The 24,470-nt window shown below is 39.2% G+C and overlaps 1 protein-coding gene across 8 annotated transcripts in view; it reads left to right on the top strand.

The window, feature by feature from the left end:
• The window catches only part of BIRC6 (baculoviral IAP repeat containing 6), a 173,479-nt gene extending 149,743 nt beyond the window's left edge, over window positions 1–23,736 (top strand). For all 8 annotated transcript variants that reach the window (XM_041404121.1, XM_041404125.1, XM_041404122.1 and 5 more), the window contains 9 exons: window positions 2,460–2,670; window positions 10,420–10,565; window positions 11,374–11,484; window positions 12,706–12,923; window positions 13,607–13,768; window positions 14,582–14,659; window positions 18,728–18,916; window positions 21,854–21,988; window positions 23,052–23,736. In XM_041404121.1, coding sequence (XP_041260055.1) covers window positions 2,460–2,670; window positions 10,420–10,565; window positions 11,374–11,484; window positions 12,706–12,923; window positions 13,607–13,768; window positions 14,582–14,659; window positions 18,728–18,916; window positions 21,854–21,988; window positions 23,052–23,231 — 1,430 coding nt within the window. In that variant the 3' untranslated portion in view covers window positions 23,232–23,736. The remainder of the gene's footprint in view (window positions 1–2,459; window positions 2,671–10,419; window positions 10,566–11,373; window positions 11,485–12,705; window positions 12,924–13,606; window positions 13,769–14,581; window positions 14,660–18,727; window positions 18,917–21,853; window positions 21,989–23,051) is intronic.
• Window positions 23,737–24,470: the final 734 nt, after the last annotated feature.

The raw sequence follows: 24,470 nt of genomic DNA, 5'->3' as shown, positions 1-24,470 counted from the left end.
TCAGCTGAAAGCAAAGTAGGCACAAGGAGTAGGTGAACTGCCAGATAAAGATAATAAACAGTAATTTCCAATTCTGGGATCTTTCCAGCAAGTTTTTCTGATATTTATCTAGGTATCCAGTCTTAATTAACATTTTGGGGATTTAGATTGGGTGTGGAAGGGAGTTGAGGCATTTAGGGCAGAAAAATACGCTAGCATGAGTCACAATTCTTAGTAAATATAATAAAGGAGAAAAATAGCATAGAACACATAATGGTACCAAAAATTGAGTTTCACGGATTCTGGCATTAAGCTAAAAGAAATTAGTAGTTGTTCCCTAAAAGGTTGTTTAAATTGAAGCGAAGTGAATGCATTTCATTTGTTTCACATGGGAACTATTGCAAAGCAGTGCAAGTGAGTTGTATCTGCTAAAACCAGAAATCTCTCCCATCTCTCTGGAAAACATTCCCACTTTAAAGTTATGTCGGTTCAGTTCCCTTCATGATGGTAATTTTGAACTTAACTATCCATTTAGCAAAGGAGAGGGCAAGCCAGCATTGAAGGATTTGGAATTATGTATTCTGGTCTCATGAAAATTTCATGGTTAAGATAAATAAATAAAAGGTTTCCAGAGTGAAATGCTGTGGTTGTCTAAGAGGTCATATCTCTCCCTCACTCACTATCCTCATAATAAACAGCTGTTGATTAAATTGAGGAGCAACTTGGTCTTAAGCACTACAGGTGCTTAAGGAGGTGGTTTCTGGCCAGGGCTATGGTAGAATATATTTTATGTTTACCCTTTTTCACTGTGCTCCTTTCCTTTTTTTTTTAAATCCACACATCATCCTATCTATATGTGTTTATTTTTACATATTGTGGGGGGTTTTTTGTGGGCAACCATTCTACACTGGTGACTGAGCATAAAAAATGGAGGCATATATATATATATATATATGTAATGGTAAGAACCAGCAGATACTTGAAACTGGTTTTCTTAATGCCAGTGTTTAAATTCAGTTTGCTTTAGATGTATGGAGTATTTGACATGGGTTATTTTTAGAGCCATGATACCAGGCCTGGCAGATTAATATTTTATTTTGGTAAATTTTCTTCCTATTCAATAGCACTTCACCCAGTTAAGAGTTTGTCATTCTAATAGATTGAAAAGACAAATAGTAAGCTATTGATCAAAGAACTCCTGGCAGAGATAAATCCAGCCTTAAACCTGCATAAACTGGCTTGTTGAATTTAGCTTGGCTATTTATACTGTCCCATCATGCTGTATTTAGAGCTAAGGGTTTGGTGACAGGAGTTGAAAGTCTGTGATCTGCTTTAGCTTGGAGGATGAGATGTGCTAAATGAAACATTAAAGAGTTCTTCTGTGCTTTGTTCTGTCCTAATGCAAGTTGTCAGGGGCTTTTTGTTGTGTGGCATTTTTTGCTGGGAAAAGAATAAATTTATTTTATCATAAACTCAGTCATTTGTGAATACTTTAAACTAGAGCAAATATTTTCTGCAGTTAGGTTAAAAATAGCATGTCCTAGGGGCAAAGGAAGCAGCTGTGTTAAAGTATCTGCCTATTGCTACATTTTCAGGATTTCTGTTAATGATACAAAGTCAGTTGAAATGACATCTATTACACATTTATCCAAACAAGTGGAGAAGGAAAATAAACAATGTGGTGCTAGAGAATCCATTAGAATTGTGTATCTCTGCCTGTCTTTCCTAATCAGTGGAGCTGATATCTATATTCTACCCACAGTTACTTCTGTAACACATATATATCACACTGAAAAGCACTAAGACAGTGAGGTTTACTTGCCTAATATATGTTCCAAGTCATCTTTACTGTTTTTTGGTTTATATATATGCAGATAAAATTTGCATGCTCTGAAGGATACATAATGGTTTTTAAAACAATCCTTTCTTCATGAAAAGAAGCAAAACTGGACTTCTACTGAGTAGATAACTTCATTTAAGAACCATAAATATTTTTACAATAATGCAGAAAAATTTTCCCAAAGGAGAAGATGACTGTAAATAAAGTGGGTGATATGAAAGTCTTTATAAATGCTTATGCTGTTAGATTCAGCAAATGCTACGCTGCTATACTATAGGTTACCATTTTTCCTCCGTAGGTTTTTGTTTACTGTCAGCACACAGTTTGAGCCAGGACTGTACATTAAGGTACTAGAAATGAATATAGCATGTGGTAATCCTGTTCCATACCTTGTTAGCACTTTTGTGCTCTTGTGTCTTCTGTTAACCTTTGCTTTAGGGGTATCTTGTAAATTTCTTTCTTTACAGGTCTGTTACAGCACAAATTAAAAATGACAATTACAAAATACTGTATTTTATCATTACATCTCATCAGTATTTTCATAATTACTAAAATCTAGCTTTTCTATTTAAAACATCCATACTAGGAGTGAGAGGGTCTCCAGTGGGAGTAATTTTGGTGAACTGCTTGTCTCTTGTAGTTTTGGATATGGCTCGCCACGTTCCCCTGTACCGAGCTCTGCTGGAATTGCTCCGTGCTATCGCCTCTTGCACATCCATGGTGCCGCTACTTCTCCCTCTGTCAGGAGAAAGCAGCGAGGAGGAGGAAGAGCAGTTGGAGTCACAAGCTTCTGTTGGGACCTTGTTGGCTAAAATGAAGACCTGCGTAGATACCTACACCAACCGACTGAGGTGAGCACTTCATCAGCCCTGCCCTTCATTGAAACTCTCTTGGGTGGCTGTGCTTTAGGAGTGGTGTTCCACTGAGACACTCCAAACCACGCTGCCCCTTGCTGGCTCCTACCTTCCCCTCCCCCTGTGGTGGGCTGGAGAGGAGAATTGGAGGCACAGAAGGTAAAAATCACAGGATGAGATAAGAACAATTTACTGGAAGCAGCAATGAGATAAGAGAACAAACAACAACAATATTATTAACAAAAGTGTGCAAAAGAGAGAGTGATTCACATGCAGAAATGCTCATAAGAGTGCTCCACCTAACTGTAGCTACGCCATTCTGACCCCTCCCTCCAGCTGGTAACAGGCATTAGCCAGCTGCTCCCTCCAGTTTGGAACTGGCACCACCCAACTGCTCCCTCCACCACACACTTGACCAGAAGGAACCCCTTGGTCCTAGAGGAATATCCCTTTCCCCTACCCCAGCAATGGTCTGAGGTGATGTACAGTAACCTCTGGGTCCTGGATACTGCAAAAATTAACCCTGTTCTGGCTGGAACAGGACATGTGCCTTATTATGAATATAGAAGTGAAAGGAGATTGAATTCTGTATATTTCTCTGAATGGACGTTGCCATCCAGAATGAGAATATACCATCTGTTTGATCTAGATTTGTATTTGTATGTATCTGTCTGGTTTACTGTACTATTTACAGGGATTGGTTTTGGTATGGCAGACATAAGCTGGTAGGTTTGCATACTCTTGTCATTTCATTGATAACTATCAATGTTGCAATACAAATTTTCATTTCTATATTTTAATAATTTTCTGCTTCCAGTAATTAGTTGGTTTCTTTGTTCTGTTTACTTGCTTCCAATTTAAAGACAGCTTCTTCTCTGCAAAAATTAGTGCTGTCCCTAAGCATATGCTGAAACAGGAAGAAGGTAAATAAAATGTCAGGAAAAGGTGTGTGGAGAATTATTAAATTACTATTAAATCAGAGTATTTACCAACCATTACCTGAGAGACTTCTTGAGAAAGAATCTTGTTATTGGGAGCTCTTTCTAGTAGCTCCTGATGAACTGGACTTTACCCATCAATTTCTCCAGTCCCTCTTGACTGAGACTGCAAGTCTTACTTATCAAGCTTGTAAGGTACCTGTAGTGGGATTTTTTTTTTTTGCTGGTGTAGTGCAAAAGAAACAGAACTGGGAAGGACAAACCCCAGTTCTTTATGTTGGATACCCACCTAAAAAAGTCAGCTTGTGCTTGCTGGCAATATTATGTATATATATCTCATAGTATATGTAATCTTCATAAAATAGGAAAGGTATTTGGCTTTTGTGTAACCTATTTCCAATACTTGTGTGTGTAGTTCTCCATCAGAATCGCTGACTGGGGTTTTTTTTTGCTACTCTGGTCATCCATTAGCCTTGGATTTAATGGCCATGGGAACCTCTATCTTCTGTTCATAAGCTCTTTTCTATTTCATAAAGTAAATACAGTATGAGTACTTCTTCAGTGCCAGCTTAGGATCTGGAAGCAAAGAAGAATAATTCTAGAGTCACAATTATTTTAATATAACATGGATTCGATAAGAATTCTGTAGTTGGTTCTTTGTGCATTACTTGTACAATTTTCTTATATTACTTTGTTATACCAGCACAAAAGGAAAGCTTGTCTTTTACTGGATGGTTTAAGCATAGTGCAGTTTGTCTTTGAAGCAGTGTATAGACAAGGATGAAAACATCAACAGCCTGAACAGCCTGGAGTCACTGGGGTGGAAGGCTTGAATTCTCAGCATTTTAGTTGGTGTGCCAGAAATATAAGCCAGTATTGGCATGAATTTCTTAAATGGGACAATCTGCTGTTCCTTTTAGGTCAAATTGGGAGAACAACAAGCCAAAATTATGGGTTCTAGTTTCAAAGGCAAAACATCACATCCTCTGAGCAGCAGACTTGCATGTCTGCCAAATGTCATCTCCATGTTGGACTGGGAGTGTCCACTGTGTTCCTGAATTGAAGGGGAACAGCTTGGTTTTGGACTTCAGTTAGCATTGAATTTCCCTTGCTTTCAAAGGCCACAGTATTCTATTAGAAATTTGGGAAATTTCTGAGTAATGAAGAAGACATTTAGGTATGAGATGATTTCTGATGACTGTTTGAATGCTAGGAAGTCAAAGCCATCAGTGGTTGGAGAGCAGTCAGGCTGGGGTAATGAGTTGCCACGAGGGCTGAGTTTGGCACATGAACTTGCTGTGATGGCTGAGCCCTTCGCTGCAGGGAGCTGCTCACGTGTGGCAAAGCAGGTTCATTGGAACCAACATCTGCTGGGTGAGCTTCGTGGCAAATGGTTATTCTGGCAAAATGAGATGGTGGCTCATTTGTGTGATGTGTTGTCTAGCAAGCATACCTCTGAAATTCCTAACTGTGCTTCATGGGGATGCTGGACTGCAACCAGGTGGGCTTGAGGTATTTTTTCTGCGATGGCTTTTCATTGTCTTCACTGCTATTTTGGAGAACTTTTATGTGAAAAAGGGCATTTTTCAAACAAGAACTATTTTCTTTAGAACTGGACCGCAAGAATCGAGGCATAATTTGTTTTAATTTATTTTTCTTTAAAAAACAATTATCAGTTCCTTCTAGTGCATGCTGAAACTCACATTTTGAGTTGATAGTTGTCTGCAGGGAGCAGTCCTGCAGCCTCTGGTTTGGTTGGAATGCTTCCACTTAATGTCTGTAAATAGTGCTTCAAGCCCCAAGGTGGGGTAGGTGAACCCGTGTGGGAGGAGGTTACCAGCTTTCACCAGTGGTCATTTACAGAGTCACAGTCCCTTGCCTGTTCTTCCTGATTTCAGGAGATTTGTTTTAAGAATAAAAACAAATGGAAGGAATAAATGTGGAGTCCATGAGGGCTGTGGTTGCAAACCTATGGTAGTTTTATCCCAAGACCCCAGAGTAAGACCAAGCAGCCCTGTGCTGTAAGCACTGTCCCAGTGGTGCACAGGGGCTGACTGGTTCCTTGGCTGTCCTCTGAATGCTTTGATAGGGATATCATTCTGTGTCACCACACTTACCTCCTAGTATCAGGCATGGGTGAGTAAGTATTAGTATTGACTTTGAAAATTAAAGTTGCCTTGGGAGTGTATAATTCATTATTCATTTAGCACAGCATAAAGAGAAGGCTGTCATCTCTAGCACAAGTTAAATTAATGGCTTAAATTATTAGCATGTACACTGCTGTCTTTTCTAGCAAATATATTAGTGACTGTCATCCCTTTAAATATGGGTTGACATTTTCTCTGCTTTTTCTTCAGTGGCTGAAAAACTGTATGGGGAAGTTTCTGTGTCTGAATTTAATATTTGGCTCCTCCTCCACTCTGGAAGTCATAACATTTAGATAAAGGTTTTTCCTGCATTAAAGCTCAGGAGTTTGTTAAACTGTAGTTATCTGCATACAGAAATTTCTGTGCAGGTTGATAGAATGCAAGGAAGGAGCTGAAGCATCTTACTGGCTTTATGACTTCACTTTTGGTATTTTGTCTCCTTCTGCATAAAGTATTGAGAGAGCTGTAAAGTTCCCAGCAACTGCTTCTCTCAAGCTGGGCCCTGCTGGTGCCTCTGGATCACTCATGTATCACCCAGCTTGGAGAGAGAATGAATCCAGGCAGGACTGCAGCACTGGAGATGACAGCGAGAGGGGAGAATGGTATTTTCTCAGCCAATAGTGGCCTTTGCCCACATTATACATGCTCACAAATGGCAGAGTAGTCATCAGGTTGCTTTTCTCATGTGTGCACAAAGCAATACCATGTGTTTCAGATCACACTGAGATATAGTTTATGGACTATTATCTTCAATAAAGCTGCAATTTTGACACTGGAGGACTGCAAGATTGAACCTGACCAAGGAGTTATTTTGTGGGGTCCATAGAGCAGCCAAAGGCTGCAGCAGGCTCGTGGAGCCCGTCTGACCTTTCTGAGGGACTGGGACCCTCACAGTGACTCTGACCTTTGTTTACTTTGTGTGCTCTAAGATCACCCAGTGCTTTGGTGATATGTGAAACCCTTTGAACTTTTTCATGGGCTTTGAGTTACATTTTTGTCTCAGCCCTTTTATAAGTGTACAGTTTATGGAACAAAATATGCGTTTAGATTTTTCAGACCAGGATGTTTTGTTACATGAGGGAGATGATACAGAGACCATATTCACACCTCCATCTTCATTTCCACAGCTGTTCTTTTTAAATTGCATTATTTAATAGCCATGATAAACATATTTTAATGATATGTTTTCAGAAAGGGCTGCTGTGGTCTTCTGATGCAAAAGAAATAGAAATAAAGTGTAATAGTTCATATCTGCAGGGTGTTCAATTCCATCTCCGATCACAAAACTCTGTGAGCTTTAAAAATTATCATCACTGTGAGAGTACATATGGCTGGGGAACTTTGGACAGATTTTCCCATCTAGAGTCTAGGGAATTACTTGGTTTTCCATATGCTGATTGTAAATAAACTGAGAAACTGTAAAGTACTGTTACATTTCGCCAAACATTTGTGAATAATGCTAAAGAATAAAATAATGAGGCAGATGCCTACAGGAGAGCAGGAAACTTTTTACAAAGACCATGTAGTGACAGGATAAGGGGGAATGGCTTCAAATGAAAGTGTAGGTTTAGATTAGGTTTTAGGGAAAAATTCTTTGCTCTCAGGGTGGTGTGGCACCGGAACGTGTTGCCCAGAGAAGCTGTGGATGCCCCATCCCTGCAGGTGTTCAAGGCTGGGCTGGTTGCTCTAAGCAACCTGATCCAGTTTAAGGGATCCCTCCCGTGGCAGGGTGTTGGAATGAAATGATCTTTAAGGTCCCTTCCAACCCAAACCATTCTGTGATTCTGTGATCTCACAAACTGTGCAGGATGGTTCACACTAAGGTGGTGTTCTTTTGAATCAAATAAAGGTAGGAAGACAAAATGGGGGAAGAAAAAACTGGATGTCATCCTTCATAGAAGTCTTGCATGCTATGGCAATATCAGTTGGTTTGTTCCCCAGAAGTGGGGGTAAGTGTTACCTTTAGCCTAACTAAGCATTAGAACATACAAGGAACACTTTGAGAGGAAGCTAAACGTTGATGAGGCAGTATGTCTAATTTTGGGAATTTGTGTACCAGCTATCTTATCCTCCCTAAGATATTGGCTATAATCCATTATTGGGCAGAGTAAAGGTCAAAAAATGATACTTGGATGGGGCAGAGGTGTGGCTGAGTTTGATTTATTCCTGCATTTCGCCTCCTAAACTGCTCTTCCCCAGGTGTGCCCTGACTCAGAAGTTAGGCAGCTGGATAATGTAGACCCTCACACAAGCCCCAGATAACTGCAGCTGTCAGGGTAAAGCTGTTCTGCAAACACAGGATTTCAAAAGTCTCTTTTGAGGAGAGGCAGGGCAGGGGTTTTCTGTTGTGCTCGCAACTGCAGTGGACAGAACCTCCTTTCCCTGGTGGCACAGGAGATGTTAGGAGAATACATTTCAAAAGTGCTGAAGTGTTGTGGACAGCAGGGAGAACAAGAGGAAATAATATTATTGGTGCTGAAAGTTTGCATTTGAGTAGATGTCTCCTTTCCCTGCTGCTTCAACTAATATATATTCCTTGTCTGCTGAGGCAGTTGCTGTCAGTAACTCACTATGTCTGTTTTTAAGCATGTGGTGAAGCATTTTGTTTAATGAGGCCAGTACCTTGATTTTTTTTGATTCTAAGACCAAGTAGAAGGAGGAAAACCAAACAAGTGGTCCAAACTGTGAAAGCAAGTGGATGACAAAAGAGCCACAGGAGCACTGTTTTGAAAATGAATTTGTAAGAATTAATTTTACTTTCGGTACCTTTGCTAAGCACATTTTTACTGCTTTTCACACATCTTTCTCTTGCATAATGCCCACTGACATTTTACTTCAGCCAGTATTTCTCCAAGGGTTTTGTAGCAAATGGCTTAAGGCTTCTGCATCAATAGCAGGCAGATCTAAATCTGTATACCTTTCTAGGGACTGGTAGCTGCTAGCATGTGCATGATGTTAAACCAGGCTATCACTGAAGTTTAGTAGGTTTGAATATGTATTTCTGAAGGTGCTTAGTAGGTTATTTAAAAAATATTGGCCCAGCTTTCCACAAGGAAAAATGCAATAATAAGGATTGAAAAGTATGAATGAGAGATGCAGCTGCTGCTTATTTGGCATGCAGTGTTCCTCAAATGCAGCCTGGGGCTGGCTGTGATGCCTCCAATTCCTCCTAACTTTGAGTGTCTGAAAGCTCAGAATAGCTTGAAGTCTGCCATGGGCTAACATCTTTTTGGATTAAATCTGGAACAGGGAAAATGGACCGTGCTACAGTAATGTATTTTGTTATTAATGCTCTCTAGGGATATTCTCATTTGATTAGGTACAGTTCAGAGACCATATTCAGTACTACTGTAATCACCTCTACTGAATAGTTTAGAGAGTCATTCATTATGCACAATTTCAGTCTAGATTAAAACACAGAAAGGTTTTAGTTGGTAAAATGTGTTTGCTATATCAAAACATGAAATTGCTGGTTTTACTCGTGTAGATAGTTTCTTGGTTTGCTAGTGAGAAAGACAAAGCCACTTCATCTTGGCTGTTGAACTTGTTTGGGTCTCAAAACAAGCAAGTGCTGTTGAAACAAAAATGTATAGAAGTTGTTGTAAAATAATTTGGGTGCTGTTAGCATTAAAATCTCCCAAGTTTTGTAGGATGACAGTGTAAATTTATGCTGGCTCTTAAAACACAGAAGCTTTTAGATACACACATTTAGGTTACATTAGTATCAAATACCCTTGTCCTCATTTCAGCAGCTGACTATCTATGCTAGTAAGGACTGGATTGTCACGATCTAAAGTTAAATGTATCTTAGATTACTATGCAGCTAGCTTCTATCAAGCAACAGTGTTGTACAAATGCATTTGAAAATGCACTGCTTTTTCAAATAACTAGAAAAATTTGAGGTGTTTAAATTGACATTTTGATTTGCAGTGCTTTGAGTATAAACATCCAGTGTAACCTAGATGCTTTTTATATTTTAAAGCTTTTAAAATTATGTTGCATTAAACTCTTTATTGTAATAAAAGCTCTACATTTGTGTAGCCCAGAAAAGAACTGCAGAGAGAGACCAAATTTGTGTTTGACCCATGGTCCTGTAGTGCCTAGGTTGATGTTCATTTACATTCTGTGAATTTTTACTGGAGGTTTCCTAGAGTTTTACCATTAATGTATTTTCAGTAATTGCTAGTGTATTGTATAATAGGAAGGAGCACTTTGTCACCTATTTAGGACTTAGTTTTGCACAAGGACCTGCAAGGATGAAGTGCATATTCATGACATGGTCTTTGTTAGATGGATTTTTTAAGGTTTCCTAATCGTGTGTGAAGGTGTGCAGACATCAGGTCATCCTGAAGGGCAGGCCTGAAATGTTGAAGCAGAAACTGCTGTACTGGAATTGCTGGCTTTGTGTTCATATTTTCACTGCTCATACCAGCTGTACATCTGTTTGTAAAATCAAGGCAGCATGTTCAGTGTTGGAACTGCTGGTTGCTGCATTCAGTGATGAACCTGAATGTACAGAGACACATTCCATTTCAGAAGGCTTGGTTTAGTCTCAAGCCGTTATCTTTGGTACTTTTCCCTGTTGACAGATGCACTGGATACTGTATGTGTGGTTGAAAGATATTCCCTCAGGTTCTATCCTGTTTCTTTGCCCCATACAGGTCTAAAAAAGACAAAGCTAAAGCAGGAGTAAAACCGGATACTTCCGATCAGGAGCCCGAGGGACTGACCCTGCTGGTGCCAGACATCCAAAAGACTGCCGAGATCGTTTATGCTGCGACCACCAGCCTGCGCCAAGCAAACCAAGGTGAAACACAAACGCTTCTCTAAGTGCTATACAGCCATTTACAGACAATTTACAAATCAGCTTAAAAGCGAGACAAAACACTTCCCTCCTGTCCCCAACTGTTGACTGCATTTTCAAAGATGGTCGGAACCTTGTGGAAGTTTTAAGTGTTTTGATCATGAAAACAGAATAATTCAAGTAATTAGAGTACACCTCATAGCTTCCAGCACAATTATGTAGCACCTTTTTTATTGTTATTTTTCTTGGCAGAAAACAAAATACAGGACCTTTAGTAATAAAACTTTTCTGTTGAAACTAAATCTTATTAATTGGATTAACCGTTAAGTAGATGAATGCAGAACTAAAATCTGAAACATGGGTTGAACCTCAAAAGACCATCTAGATGTCTAGTAATATAAACTAAAGATTAAGTAGCTGAATCAGGGGAGTGCATTTTTTAAAGGTATGTATAATCAGCTCCTGATTTTGGAGAGTCCAGGAATGCATGTGGGAATAGCCATCCACACAGGCATATTTCATACTTCCTATTTGAAATTTTAAAAAGATAAATTAGAAGAAACAACAAAAGAATATTCAAAGAAGCAGCAGCAGTCATGACTTATTTCTAAGCTGAGATTATGATCTTTATTTACTCCAAGCTGTTAAGATAATGATATACAGTAGTGAGAAAGAGATTTGTATATCCTAAGTGATGCCCAGTTTTGACATGTCTCTGCAAAAGAATGTAACCATAAAATGTGAACACTTGCTGTGCTTTTCTTGGAATTACATAGTTAATTACAAATAATTATCACTTTTTACACAACAGAAAAGAAGATGGCTGAATACTCCAAAAAGGCTGCTGTGAAACCCAAGCCTTTGTCTGTTTTACGATCCCTTGAAGAGAAGTATGTGGCTGTCATGAAAAAACTCCAGTTTGGTAGGTTGAGAAGTGTGAATGTGTGTGTTTTAGAAAGCAGACACTGAAGAAATGTGTGTTCTGTTGAAGAGAATCCTTTTTTATTTTAAAAATTAACAACTGTCTTACATACATGACTACTGATAATGTTCACATGAGGAAAATTCTACATCTCTGTTTTCAGGTTACCAACTCATGCACTCTTTGAACTAATAAGAAATGTTTTAAAGTATGCCCTAAGGTAATTCAAGGGACCAGCTGAATTCAGTGATGTGATAGTGTTCATATTTTCATTACAGTAATGATTTTTTGTGAGTCTTTCAGTTCTCAAATTACATTGAAATGTTTGAATTTTTTAAAGTTCCTATATGAGCTTTATACATTTATTTATTTATTTATCTGTATATAAAGCTTATATATGTTATTTTTTAAAACAGAAAATAATTCAAATCAAAATGTGTTTTTAAATGAAACTGCAATAAAGTTAATTGTGTCTTTTCAAGAAGTGCAATATATTGCATTTGGAAAATGTCATGGGAACCGATCCTTACTTTAGCCATAAAAGGAACGTGTTGCCAAAAAAATTAATAAAGAACTAACAGTATCTTATCCAAAAAAGAGCTATAAAACATTGCAAAAACATGCTGAGTATTTTTTGAGTTGCTGTGATAGCATTTGCAGTCACATTTCTTCGCTGTTGTATTTGCAAGAGGTTTTCCTCGCAAATGTTTGTGGAGTGTACGCCAAGAGTAGGAGTTAGGAAGATTGTAGGAAGTGGGAGCTTTTCCCTCTGGCAGCTGTGCTGCAGATTTTGTGTAGCAAGTGATTAAAGAAAACCAGCTCCAGTGTAGTTTTTCATGGTTCCTCAATAACATTGCCACCAGCACATGAGTGAATACCACTGGTACTTGGCTTCACAGAAGTTCCATATTAGCATTATTATGTATTTGTAAGTATCATCATGTTCCTAGTTGGAATAGCTGGTAGCTTTCCAGATTGGGAGTGGTGTATATTTGACAAGTTGCATATGAGAGTTTGTAAATTAGCTGCAGAAATTGTTTCAGCCCAGCGCTGTTAATGCTTTGGTTTCTGTGTACTCTTAATGCAAAAAAAAAGTGTTTTCTGAGTTACTGTGATGCAATTTAAACTTTCCTGATTTTAATGCTCACAATCTTTATCCAAGACTAATCCTCTACAAACTTCCCTCCTTTCCTGACGCGTTAAAATGTTTTTCTCTTCCAGACACATTTGAAATGGTTTCCGAGGACGATGACGGCAAATTGGTTTTTAAAGTAAATTACCACTACATGTCTCAGGTGAAAAACGCCAGCGACGCCAACAGCGCTGCCAGGGCCCGACGTCTGGCTCAGGAAGCCGTGACCCTTTCAACCTCTCTGCCGCTCTCCTCCTCGTCCAGCGTGTTCGTGCGCTGTGATGAGGAGCGGCTCGACATCATGAAGGTAAGGAAGCAAAGCTGCGTTTAGTTCTCTCTTCAGCTTGGCATAAAAGTGTTCAGGAACGTGCCTGAAATCTTAGGAAAAAACAGAAATACTTCACATCCACTTTAATCGCTGTCCACGCATTGATGTAAGTGGTAATATTTGAGTCTGAGTCTGATTTCTCAGCAGCTTGGCAGGAGCAGGGAGAGCCCATCTTGCCCCAGAAGTATTCTGTTGGCCAAAAAGTCTTCATAGAAGAAGACATAGAATTCCTTCTTTTTCAGCTATTCCAAAGGGGAAAGTTTAGTGCCATTGCTCCATTACGGTCCAAACATATCTTCACATGTGACCATTGAAGTTGCAGGCGGTAGGTATGGAGGAGTACACTGAGTGCTTCTGGACCTGTATTTTGAAAAAAACATTCTGTTAATAGCATCCAATAGGAAAGAGTTTTCAGCTCCTTCTGTCTTGCTTTCCATTTGTAATCTGGAGAAATGCGTGTTTGCAGAGGGCTTTGCTTGCCCACAGTACCGGAATGAACAGACCAACAGCCTGTGTGTGATTACGAGGTCTAATAATAATTCCTGCTACACAGCAGGTGGAAATAAAATGCTTTGTATAACTTACAAAACCTCAACTGTGTGATAGATACAAGGGTGGGGATTTAAAATGTTCTTTCTTTTCTCTCTTTTAAACACTGGTAGGTTCTCATTACTGGTCCTGCAGACACCCCATACGCAAATGGTTGCTTTGAATTTGATGTGTATTTCCCACAAGACTATCCAAATTCCCCTCCGCTTGTGAATCTGGAAACAACTGGAGGCCACAGCGTGAGATTTAATCCAAACCTCTACAATGATGGCAAGGTAGGTCAGCTGGGATCCTGTATTAGATGTGAAATGAAGTGAAACAGATAAAAGTTTTTTCCGTTTGTGACCAAATTATGGACCAGCTACTCCCAAAGTACAGAGGAAGCTCTTTGGTTAATACCAGTCTTCAGAACAAAATGAAGAGGGATTTGCCAGTTTCAAGTGGGAATTACCTCGTTTCTAAATAGTCTTGCAGATTTAGATCCAGTGGAGATCCAGCCTTTATGAGTTGGATTGCACCAAAAAAGCAAGTACTTTTGACTGAGAAAAATGTTCTTTTCCAACATTTTCTGCTAAATGAACCAGTCACAAATCTGTTCTGGCTAGCTGAAATACCCTTTCCATGGACAAAGTGTGCTTCATATCAGCTGCAGCTGAAGGTTTGCTGAGTGCTTGTCTCTTCTTCTCCATTCACTTTCTATTAATGTGGACGCAGAATATAATTCCTAGTGAAGACTTCATCTCCATTTTTCTTTGTCTAGTTTTAAGTTGTAGAAAATACTTGCCTCTAAGTTTCTTCTGTTTGCTTTGTCTCTTTGTTTTCCCCGTCTTGGATTGTTCCATTTCACAAAAAGATTCAAGAACAACATAAACTTCCCTGAAGTTCAGATCAGTCACAAAAGTTAAGGAATAATTCCAATTTCTTGATAGTCTGTGTGACAGAAACCACCTTCTACAAGGTGGTGTTAAGAATGCTGTTGTAAAAAAGATTATCAAAAAGATGAATGTAATGTCAACATTATGTCCTGTCCACACAGAACAATTTTGTCATAGTATTTGTCTGTGGTATTAACAATGTCACTTTTTCAGGTGTGCTTAAGCATACTTAACACATGGCATGGGAGGCCAGAAGAGAAATGGAATCCCCAAACATCAAGTTTTTTGCAGGTAAGCAATTTCTTCTTTCTCCTCAAATGTCATTTAGGAGTAGTAAGTTGTCTCTTGGTCCTAAGGATTCCTTTTCTAGAACATTTAAACCAAGACTAATCTTCTTCAAATAAGCATAAATAAGGCAAAAGTCCAGAAAATGTCCTTGGAACGCTAAGAAAGGAACACTGCTGAGGAGACAGGTTCTTCAAAATGCTCTTTCTAATGAATATTTCTGTTGGTCTGGTCTTGAAGAGCAGCTGTTCTTGTGTGCAGCTTATTCCTGCACCAGCTCTGCTCAGATGATTTCAAATAGTTTATTTTATTTTCAAAAATTAAGAAAAAAAAGGACTGGGAGATGACTTCGTCACTTGGATTTATCACAAGTTTTTTATGGTGAAGACAAAAGAGGCTCCTCACTGAGAGATGAGAAAGTGAAGTACACTAGTGCAGACTGTAGCCTTCCTCCTAAGTGTGCAGGTGAGCTGAGTAGAGGAATAAAGATGAAGGGAACAGAAGTGCAGCTATGCTGTGTTCAATAGCAATTAGTGTTACATTAGAGCAGAATTTATTAGGGCATGCAGTCCTTATAATTTTCAGCTTTATTTTGCAGACATGCACTGACTCACCAGCAAAGACATTAAGTAAAAGTAAAGCCTGCAATGGCTTCTTTCCTATGGCAGTTATTGAATTTATTCCCAGTTTGGAGTAATTATTATGTAGCACAAGGTACAATTTCTCTTCCAAATCCTAGAAGACTGCGCAGCTTCAGCATAATAGAATTACTGCCTTCAGCAGAACAGATTTCAGCTTGTTCAGGATTTGGCCTTGGAGAGCAGATTTATCAGTCTCCTGATTTATCAGTTCAAGAATGGTCTATTCCAGTGTGTGGAAGTCAGACAAGTGAGGCAGTGGGCCAGCATGGGTAAAAAGAGCTCTTGCCTAAGCTCAGATGCAAAAAGAAGCAAGAAAAGGTGGAAGAAGGGGGTGGCTACTTGTGTAAAATAAAAGGATATTGACCAATCATTCAGGAGAGAAATTAGGGAAACTAAAGCTCAGACGGCACTGAAAATGTTGAGGGTTATAAAGGTGAACATAAAGAGCTTTCCATAAGTGTGCTGGCAGCATAAAAACACATTTTCCGTCAGCTTTCCAGCTGCTCAGTGGGGAAGGAAACCTATTGGCAAGGGCATGAAAAAGGCAGAGCTCACCTCTGCCTCACTCTTAGGGTAAGACTTGCTTTCCCTTGTCCCTGAGCCCTCACTAGGGAGGTTTGTGAGAATGAGGAGTTACCCACAGCAGAGGAAACAGTGTTGAAGCTGCTTGGGCCCACAAACAAACCCCCTGAATCCAGGGGAGCCGAGGGAGCCAGCCGGTATCACGGCAAAGCCATTAGCTCGCATCTTTGGAAGGCAGAACAATCAAGGGAACTTCTTGGCAAATCTCCCACTCAGCTTCAAAATCAGCAAGAGATGGTCACATTGGGATAGGCATCCAACACTTCCTTAATGATAGCAAGTCTCCCAAGATCCAAATTCTTCATCAAGAGATGAACTGCAATTTTGGACTTCAACTGTAAAATCAGTGTAGAAAAGTAGGAGTATTTAGAGAGTCTTATTTTCACTAAAGTCATTTTTCATACATTGAAATCTTAGATTTGATTGTTAGAAATCACATGCAGCATAGAAGTTTTAAATTATAAACTTACTTTCAGTGTTTCATTTTGAGAATAGTAAGAAAACTGTTGGAAAAAGTCACACCCCCACCATATTGGGAGAAAAACATTTTACAACTATTAAATAAAAAACAGAGGAAGGACTAAATAAATTGCTTTGAAATAATTAAGCACTACATGTTTTTTCTGGCTCAGAGATTGAACTATTATCAGACCACCCAAAATACTTCAGAAATTAATTTTTATTACCCAGTGAAACTGGAAGATCAGTGTAGAGTTTCTCATTCATTACAATTATAATTCAGAGTATCGACTGCTTATTTGGGCCCAGAAAGTCCAATGCTGCAGTGTCAAATTTCTCTACCATAGCTACTTTAAAAAAAAGATAGATATTTAAAATACAAAATTTTTAAAAAGCAAAAGCCTTTTCTTCCAGAGACATGTAAAAGCCACAGAGATCACCTTTCATACCCAAAGCCTTGGCCCTGAAGTCACTGTACCATGACTTAGCACATCTACATTAATATTCTGTCTTTTTTGGTATCTATGTGGCCATTTGCTTGATGAAACCTGATTTGTGAGGCACATTCTGTACATTTTAATACACTACCTACATTTTAAGGTTTAACACTAAAAAACTGTGGCTGCTTCTAGTTGAGTGCAGGGCAAGGTACAGGAGACTGTGATGGTGCACATGGTACCAGCAGTTACTTGGAGCACCAGCCTGAGAAACAGAAAAACCTGGTTAATTTTCCTTCTCAGCCCAACAAGGCAAAGCACTGCACAGCTGCATGTGCAGTCCATCAGGAGAAAAACTTGGCTGCCCTAGACTGCCCATCTGTGCTGTAATGAAAGCAGCACACCAGGGCAAAGTGCCACGGCACCTAAAGGACTGAGGGTGCTGTGACGTGTTGGTGGGACTGAGGGTAACCTGTGTCATTCAGCTGGCTCCTGGACTGCTGCTTTGATAGAAGTTACTGATCTGGAATTGTGTCTGTGGAGTGAGGAACCATCACAGAGAACATGGGAAGCTGGAACCCTTGTGTGCTGGCTTTGCTACAGGAGAAACTCCAGGAGAATGCCACAGTTGAGCACAGAGTGCAGCTGTGGATGTCAGGGCACTGCCTGCAGAAGAGTCAGAGTCTGGATTGCTGCTGACGTGGCATCTGTCTGATGTGAGCTGTACATTCTGCATCCACCAAGAAAAAGGAGGACTCTTTTCTTCCATATCCAAATTAACAAATTAGGGGATGTTTTAAAGCTCTAAGTTGTACCTAGACTAGGAGGAGAGTCAGTTCCAGAAACAGCTGCCCTGACATGTGGGTATATCTGCACCTAAGTATGCCCAGTGCTGGAAACGCCATTCCTAGGTCTGTAACATATTATCAGCTTTTCACTAATTGACGAAATATACGTGTTGTTCAAATCACCTTGGTTGAATTCTTTACAGTTCTGGAAGTTTGTGTCACAGAACTATAATCCCTAAAATTGTTGCTGGTGTACTTGGTCTTAAGTACATAAGAAAAACGTGCCCTTCATTTAGTAAAAAAACCCAAATTGACAGGGACAAACTTTTTAATACTGGAAAAACTAGCAAGCCTTCAAATCATGAATATGCAGTACGTGTACGTTTGGATACCTAAGAGCCCTATGTAGCTGATCATTCTTTGGGTTTTATTAGGAATAGCTGAGTATATAGTTAAATGCCTTGAATTTATGTAAGCATCTATTCACACATGTGCTGGATAGTAAAATAGAAAGGAGGAAAATTGTTATTTCCTAATTATTGAATAGTTGGTGCTTCGTTCATATAGTATTGAAAACATTTATCTTAAGAAAAATACTGGGATTTTGTTTTATTGGCATATGACACAGTATTGTTTGTAAAATCTGAAACTAAAGGGCAAAGAACATTCATTTGAAAGAAAAAATGGGAAACAGTGTAGGTCAGGATTAATTTCAGTGGTTCACATGGCATTTTATCTCCTTTGCCTCTTTTCCATCTAGCTCAGAATTAGAAGAATTAGTCAGCTCAGTGACAGGGAAAAAATCAAAATTGTTGATTGAGAACTTGACAAATACACTTCCTTTCACAAAAGGGCACAATCAGACAGCTCTTCCTTTAAATGCTTTCTTGTACTTATATCTGTACATTTGTTTTTCAGGGTTTTAAGTTACATTTGTCATTTTCTCAGTGTTTGAGCTAAATACACAGCCATGGGACTCCGTGGTTTTGTGTGTAGTGACAGTTTAGGTTTGAAAGCGTGGATGTTCCCTGCTGGCATGTAGCCTCTATCACAAATGGAAGTACTTTGCCGTAGAAATGGTTTTGCTTGTAAGGTGAGCAGAGCTGTGTATAGTTGTAACAATACTTTGGTAGCATGATTTTAATGTTTGGTTTCTTCTCTTAACAGGTGTTAGTGTCTGTCCAGTCCCTAATACTGGTGGCAGAACCATACTTCAATGAACCAGGCTACGAACGATCGCGAGGTACTCCGAGTGGTACCCAGAGCTCCAGGGAATATGATGGAAATATCCGACAGGCAACAGTCAAGTGGGCAATGCTTGAACAAATGAGAAATCCGTCACCATGTTTTAAGGAGGTAGGTTTTGTGAAAGGCAGTATTTCTCTTTTTTGAGCATTAAAAATAATGCAAATATTTGGTAAGATCATGCATGAGATGTCTGTTTTAACCTGTGGCAACTGACTTGAGAAAGTGAAGTGAATAAGGACTTACCAAACTTCACAGATTCTTTTCTAGGAAAGAGGAATGCAGGCAAAGTGGGACTGACCTGAACAGGATCTTGGTGCACAGTTGGATAAAACATGGTTCCATCAGCTTAGCTCACTCCTGCTACTGAGCAGGGCCTTTTACATGGCCTGTAACACCTGCTGGACAGCCTACAGAGGGGCACTCCATGCTCCATACTCTGCATAAATAACAGGCAGTATTTTCCCAAGGATCATGAATTTGAAGCAAATACTAAGAAACACTTCAAATACACCAAGATAATGCAAATTGGAAAAATACTTTAAACGAAATTCCACAAAGCATCTGCACTAGAAACCCGTGCCTTTGAAAACAACTGTCTTGATGCTGCTAAAAGCAATGCTAACCTTCGTGCATTCAAGCTGTCTTAAAAAAATTATTGTAATAAATCAAATCACTTAATTGTTTACATTACTGAAAATAGACTAAAGCTCACCTGTAGCATCTTAGAAGAATTTCGTTATTAGGGACTTCTCAGTGTCTGTAGTCCAATTCCCTTCCCCAAGCAGATGAGTTAGATATCAGGGACTTGAACATACACAGCAAAGAGTTCAAGGAAAAAAGAGCTGAAGAAACACTCAGAGAATCTGCATGAATATGAATACAAAATGTTTGGTCAAACATGAATCATCTCACAGTATTACCAGCAAATATTTCCAGAAAAAACCATTTTGCTCTGAACTACTACAGCTGTTGCCAGTGTTGAAGCGTGGAACCATCTGGCCGTATCACCTATGCTTTCAATTGTCTGCATAATAAATTGTTGAAAAAACCTAATTATTTTAGGATTATGCACATTGCTGGGTGTGGCATCTGAGATGTTGATCTCCCATCCTTTCCTTGATATGTTTGTAAAAAACATCCTTTGGAATGCAAAACCTTTTTTCATTAAAATTACTGTGTCTTGTGGAATAAGATATTTTTATCCACATGCAGGTAAAAAAGGATGTGCAGTGTATGTAGGGATGTTGAATTAATGAAATAAAACCTGGTGGTGGTGGTGGTGGTGGTTCAGAATTATCTCTTAACTGTTCTACTCAATAAGTAGAAGACCATGCATGATAAAGATAATATCTGGACACATAATCCACTAACTTCTGCTAATAGGTCTTTTTCTTCTAGCTAATGTAATGGTTTCCCTTTGGCAAAAGGCATTCTCAAATCACAGTAAGATTAAATTAATTGAATATATAAGAAAGCAGTGGCCTCCCTGACAATAATGCTCCACATTTCTTCTCACGTGTACAGAAGTGACGGATATGCAGTCTTACACCATTTGGTAACTGAATCCCAGCTGTTGTTGCTGCCTTTTTCTTTAAGAGTCTCAGTAATTGTGTGCTTATTCTGCAATGCAGCTCTCACACTGCTGGTATGAAAAAGGCAGGTATGAAACAATGCTAGAGTCCATCCACGGCCCCATCCGAATGGAAATGCATCTCTCGGATTATCTGAGCACTTCTTTGGGAGATTCCCTTTTTGTTCAGACCTCTGGGGTTTTTGTACCATTATCTTAGAAGCCTTAACAGGGATGAGCAATTCAGTGACACAAATGCGAACTCATACTGAAGACTGAAGTCTAAGAATATAGATCCTGAGATCTGTTGTCTTCAAAAATCTGAGTTTTGTCTTCAGTATCTTAAATGATGGGTAGGCTCAGGAGATCTAAACTGCCAGTCTTTGGGAGTTTTTCCAAGCTCCATTATGGATTTAAGGAATGTATACAGAATTGAAGTCAATTACACTTTCAATGTGCAGTTTCTCTTTAGACAGATAGCTATTTTCTCTAACCTCCAGAGGGAAAAATTATTTTTCCAATTATGTTGCAATATGGCCAAGAACTCTCAGTGCTCAGTAAAATTTCTTTGGTTTTATTGTTGCCTTCACTGTTCAGAGTTTCAGAAAACTGTTTGAGAGAAAGCCAACACCAAGTAGAGTTTCACAACTTTGTATGAGTGTTGATTGGTTGGATTTTTTTAAACTCAAACATGTACTTCAATACCAAAAATTACTCTTCAGTCGAATACTGGCTCCCATCCAAACTGGGCAGCTCAACTGCCATGGCCTGAGAATCCCAGTGTCCCCGGATGTGCTGCCTCTGCCTAGAGCAAAGTGGTTGCATTCCCTGGGGAGCAGCTGCTGTGGTCCTTCTCTCTGCAGAAGTAATGTCCCTGTGCTCGTCCTGCCAGCAGTGTTTCTGCTGCTCGTCTTCTGTTCGGGCAGCCCGTGGTCAGTGACGGGGAGGACGTGGTGCTTCTGCTTGCTCTGTGCTTCCCTAGCAAAACAGGGCAGGGAGAGAAACAATGAAAGCCTCAGCACTGTCTGCGTGTAGCTCTGCTCCTCTGCCAGCTTTGTGCCTGTGTAGTACATCCAGCTTTGAACTGCAGCACTCTGCTCTCCCCTTTGCTTCTGCTGGTGTGTTTCTGGCACTGGTTTGCCCTGCACCCAGGTAACGCAAGTGGCTGCTGAAATGGCAGACTGCACACAAACAGTGGATTCCTACAGACTGAAAGAGATATCCAGACTAACAAACTCCCCAAAACAGCATCAGCTGAATTCAGAACAGGTTCCTATGGGCTTTTTCCAGTTGGATTGTGGAAATCTCTGAGGACAGAAATTCAGTTTTATCTCCAGTCTGGTTCAATTCAGAATTACCTTCATATTGATTTTTTTTCCTTATATTCAGTTAGACCCACAGAGGTCTTGCAAATTTGGTATTGTTAAAGCATATGGTTCTTCCATCCATGTTACATTGGGAATGTGTTCTTGCAGGTCATCCACAAACACTTCTACTTGAAAAGAGTGGAGATCATGGCTCAGTGTGAGGAGTGGATAGCAGACATACAGCAGTACAGCAGTGACAAACGGGTAGGCAGGACCATGTCCCATCATGCAGCAGCACTGAAGGTGAGATGTTTGTAACAAATCTCAGTTTCCCAGTTGTCAAGAGAGGCAATGTGTGTGCATTCCACTTCCTCAGTACTTTTACTACAAGCTGGATTTTCCTCTAGCACCTGTCCTGCCTATTTTTTCTATGAATATTTGTATAGGATGCAGTGACCCTGAGATGGGTTCATTTGGTTGGAGCATGGTGCAGGCATAATGCCAAAGTTGTGGGTTTGATCCCCTATGGGCCATTCTCTTCAGAGCTGGACTTGATCCTTGTGGGTCCCTTCCCACTCAGAATATTCTGTGATAATAGCTCTTTTTGTTCACTCTGGGCGTGGGTGGGGGTTAATGATAAAGTTGTATTACAACCAGTTCCTTGCCAGAAAACAAGTTTCTAGAGTAGACAAGCAGTTAATAAACTGTGGTCAGCTACAATCAGTTTTACCCTGTGTTAACTTGAATCATTCTAACCATTAAAAATATTTTCTGCCTTCCTAGCCAAGTATTACCATTTGTGTATTTTGTGACCACAGACAACAGGGCTATATTGTTTTTAATATTTGAGGTTTTATTTCCCCTGAGGTGCAAACCCCACATTTAGAAAGGCTTCTTTTTTCTATTGCCAGACTTCCATCCTTTCAGTGTGACTGGTCTTCAAAACCAAGTTACTATGATCAGTGTACAAATCTCTGCATATCTGTCTCTGTGACAGGTCTCATCATGAATTCTGTGTAAATTTGGTTTGACTGTATGACCTACCAAGTCCAAGCCAGTTCCTGCTGTGGCCCCTGAACACAGATACAACTCAACTGCAGGACCAATAGTTAGCATTTATAGTGATGCACCTGTTGGCTGCAGTTCTATTGACCACCTTTAATTTGTCCCCAGCAGCTCTTGATAATTATTTTGTCACTGAAACGAAAGTACCGGTCTTTAAATATAGGGGAGAAGTTGATCCAGACATTGAAAGAGTACATTTAAGCCTTTTCTACCTACTCCTCTTTTTGCCTTATAGTGTCTAACGTTGTAAAGTATTGTTTTAACTGTGGCCTTCCATGCTGACTTGTTCTTGTATATCCAGCGTCACACAGCTCAGCTGCGGGAAGAACTTCTAAAGCTTCCCTGTCCTGAAGGATTGGATCCTGACACTGATGACTCCCCAGAAAAATGCAGTGCCACAACAAGCTCAGAAGAGACCATGTTGCACGACCAGGTTAAACCCAGCAGCAGTAAAGATGTCCCCACTGATTTCAAGTCATGAGTTGCATTGACATGGACTTTGTAGACACAACGGCTTTGAAGCACAAGCCAAATATGTCAATATTTGTATGTAAGAAGTTAATTATGTAATAGGTAATGATATTGAAACTATACTATGCCCTTAAGGATATACAGTTTAATTAAAAATGATCTTTTATTTACCTGTACAAGAGTGTAAACTTTTTTGTGCTTTTATTTTTCAATTGTGAGAACCACTGATTGGTATGTTTAAAAAGTTATGTATACAAAAAATGGATAAATCACTGATATATAAGGGAAACTACCTTAGGAAAGAATGTTTACTGAATGTTTATTATTTTTTTTTTACTTGTAGAGTGAGGGCAGTTGTAACAAAGAATATATATTGGTCATTCTTACAGCTACTATTTAAAGTCAGAAAATTTTCACTGAATTTGATAGATTTTACGTTTGGCCATATATTCATGCTCATATTTGATTCTAAAGAAAACCTCCTGTATACTTCAATAAACGTTAAATGGACATGATCCCTCTTTTATGATTTACTGGTACATTTTTTAAATAAACTGCCATAAAATACATTCTAGCTGAAGACTTGCACTTGTATGACTGAATTCATTACAGTCAACATACTTAATTTTATGCTTACTAAATCTAAAATGCAGATGAAATATATAAATGCACATGGTTTTACCTCATGCCAAATTTGGACTTCTGAATTAGTTGGGTTTTTTTGGCTATTTTATGCAAACTAACAGTATTCTAAATTTCTTAAGGGCTATTCTGGAACAAAGTCTTTACTGTATTGAAATGTCTGATTTTTACATACTCAGCTTACTCTTACTGACATGCCACACAAGACTCTGATGTTCTGTAGCTCCTACTGTATAGATTTATTTCCAGTTTTATACCTGCAGCCACAGATCCCTAACTGAAAGGGTGAGGATTTTGCTTGATTTAATAATCAAGTCTCACTTTTAACTAACATGCATTGCTATCATTGTTATTAATTTTTGAGCAGTCCTTGAAGGACTAAAAAGTTAATACTGGTATTACCTCAGACTAATGATCTGTTGTATGATAAATATTATAAATCAGGCAAAACCGGAAGTTTTTTGTTTTCTATTTGTTCTTTGTTTATAAGTATCACGCTGGAATTTTTTCACTTTTTGTTTTACAATGTATTATTTCTAATCATTAAAAATGGCACCAACTGAGGTTGTGTTCTTATGCTGATGGTTAACAGTTCTGATAGTCCTGA

Source organism: Onychostruthus taczanowskii, unplaced genomic scaffold, assembly GCF_017590055.1.
Source record: "Onychostruthus taczanowskii isolate IOZ18803 unplaced genomic scaffold, ASM1759005v1 scaffold21, whole genome shotgun sequence".
NCBI lineage: Eukaryota > Metazoa > Chordata > Aves > Passeriformes > Passeridae > Onychostruthus > Onychostruthus taczanowskii.
The sequence above is the reverse complement of the archived record's forward strand: the minus strand, read 5'-3'. Positions and strand labels throughout refer to the sequence as shown.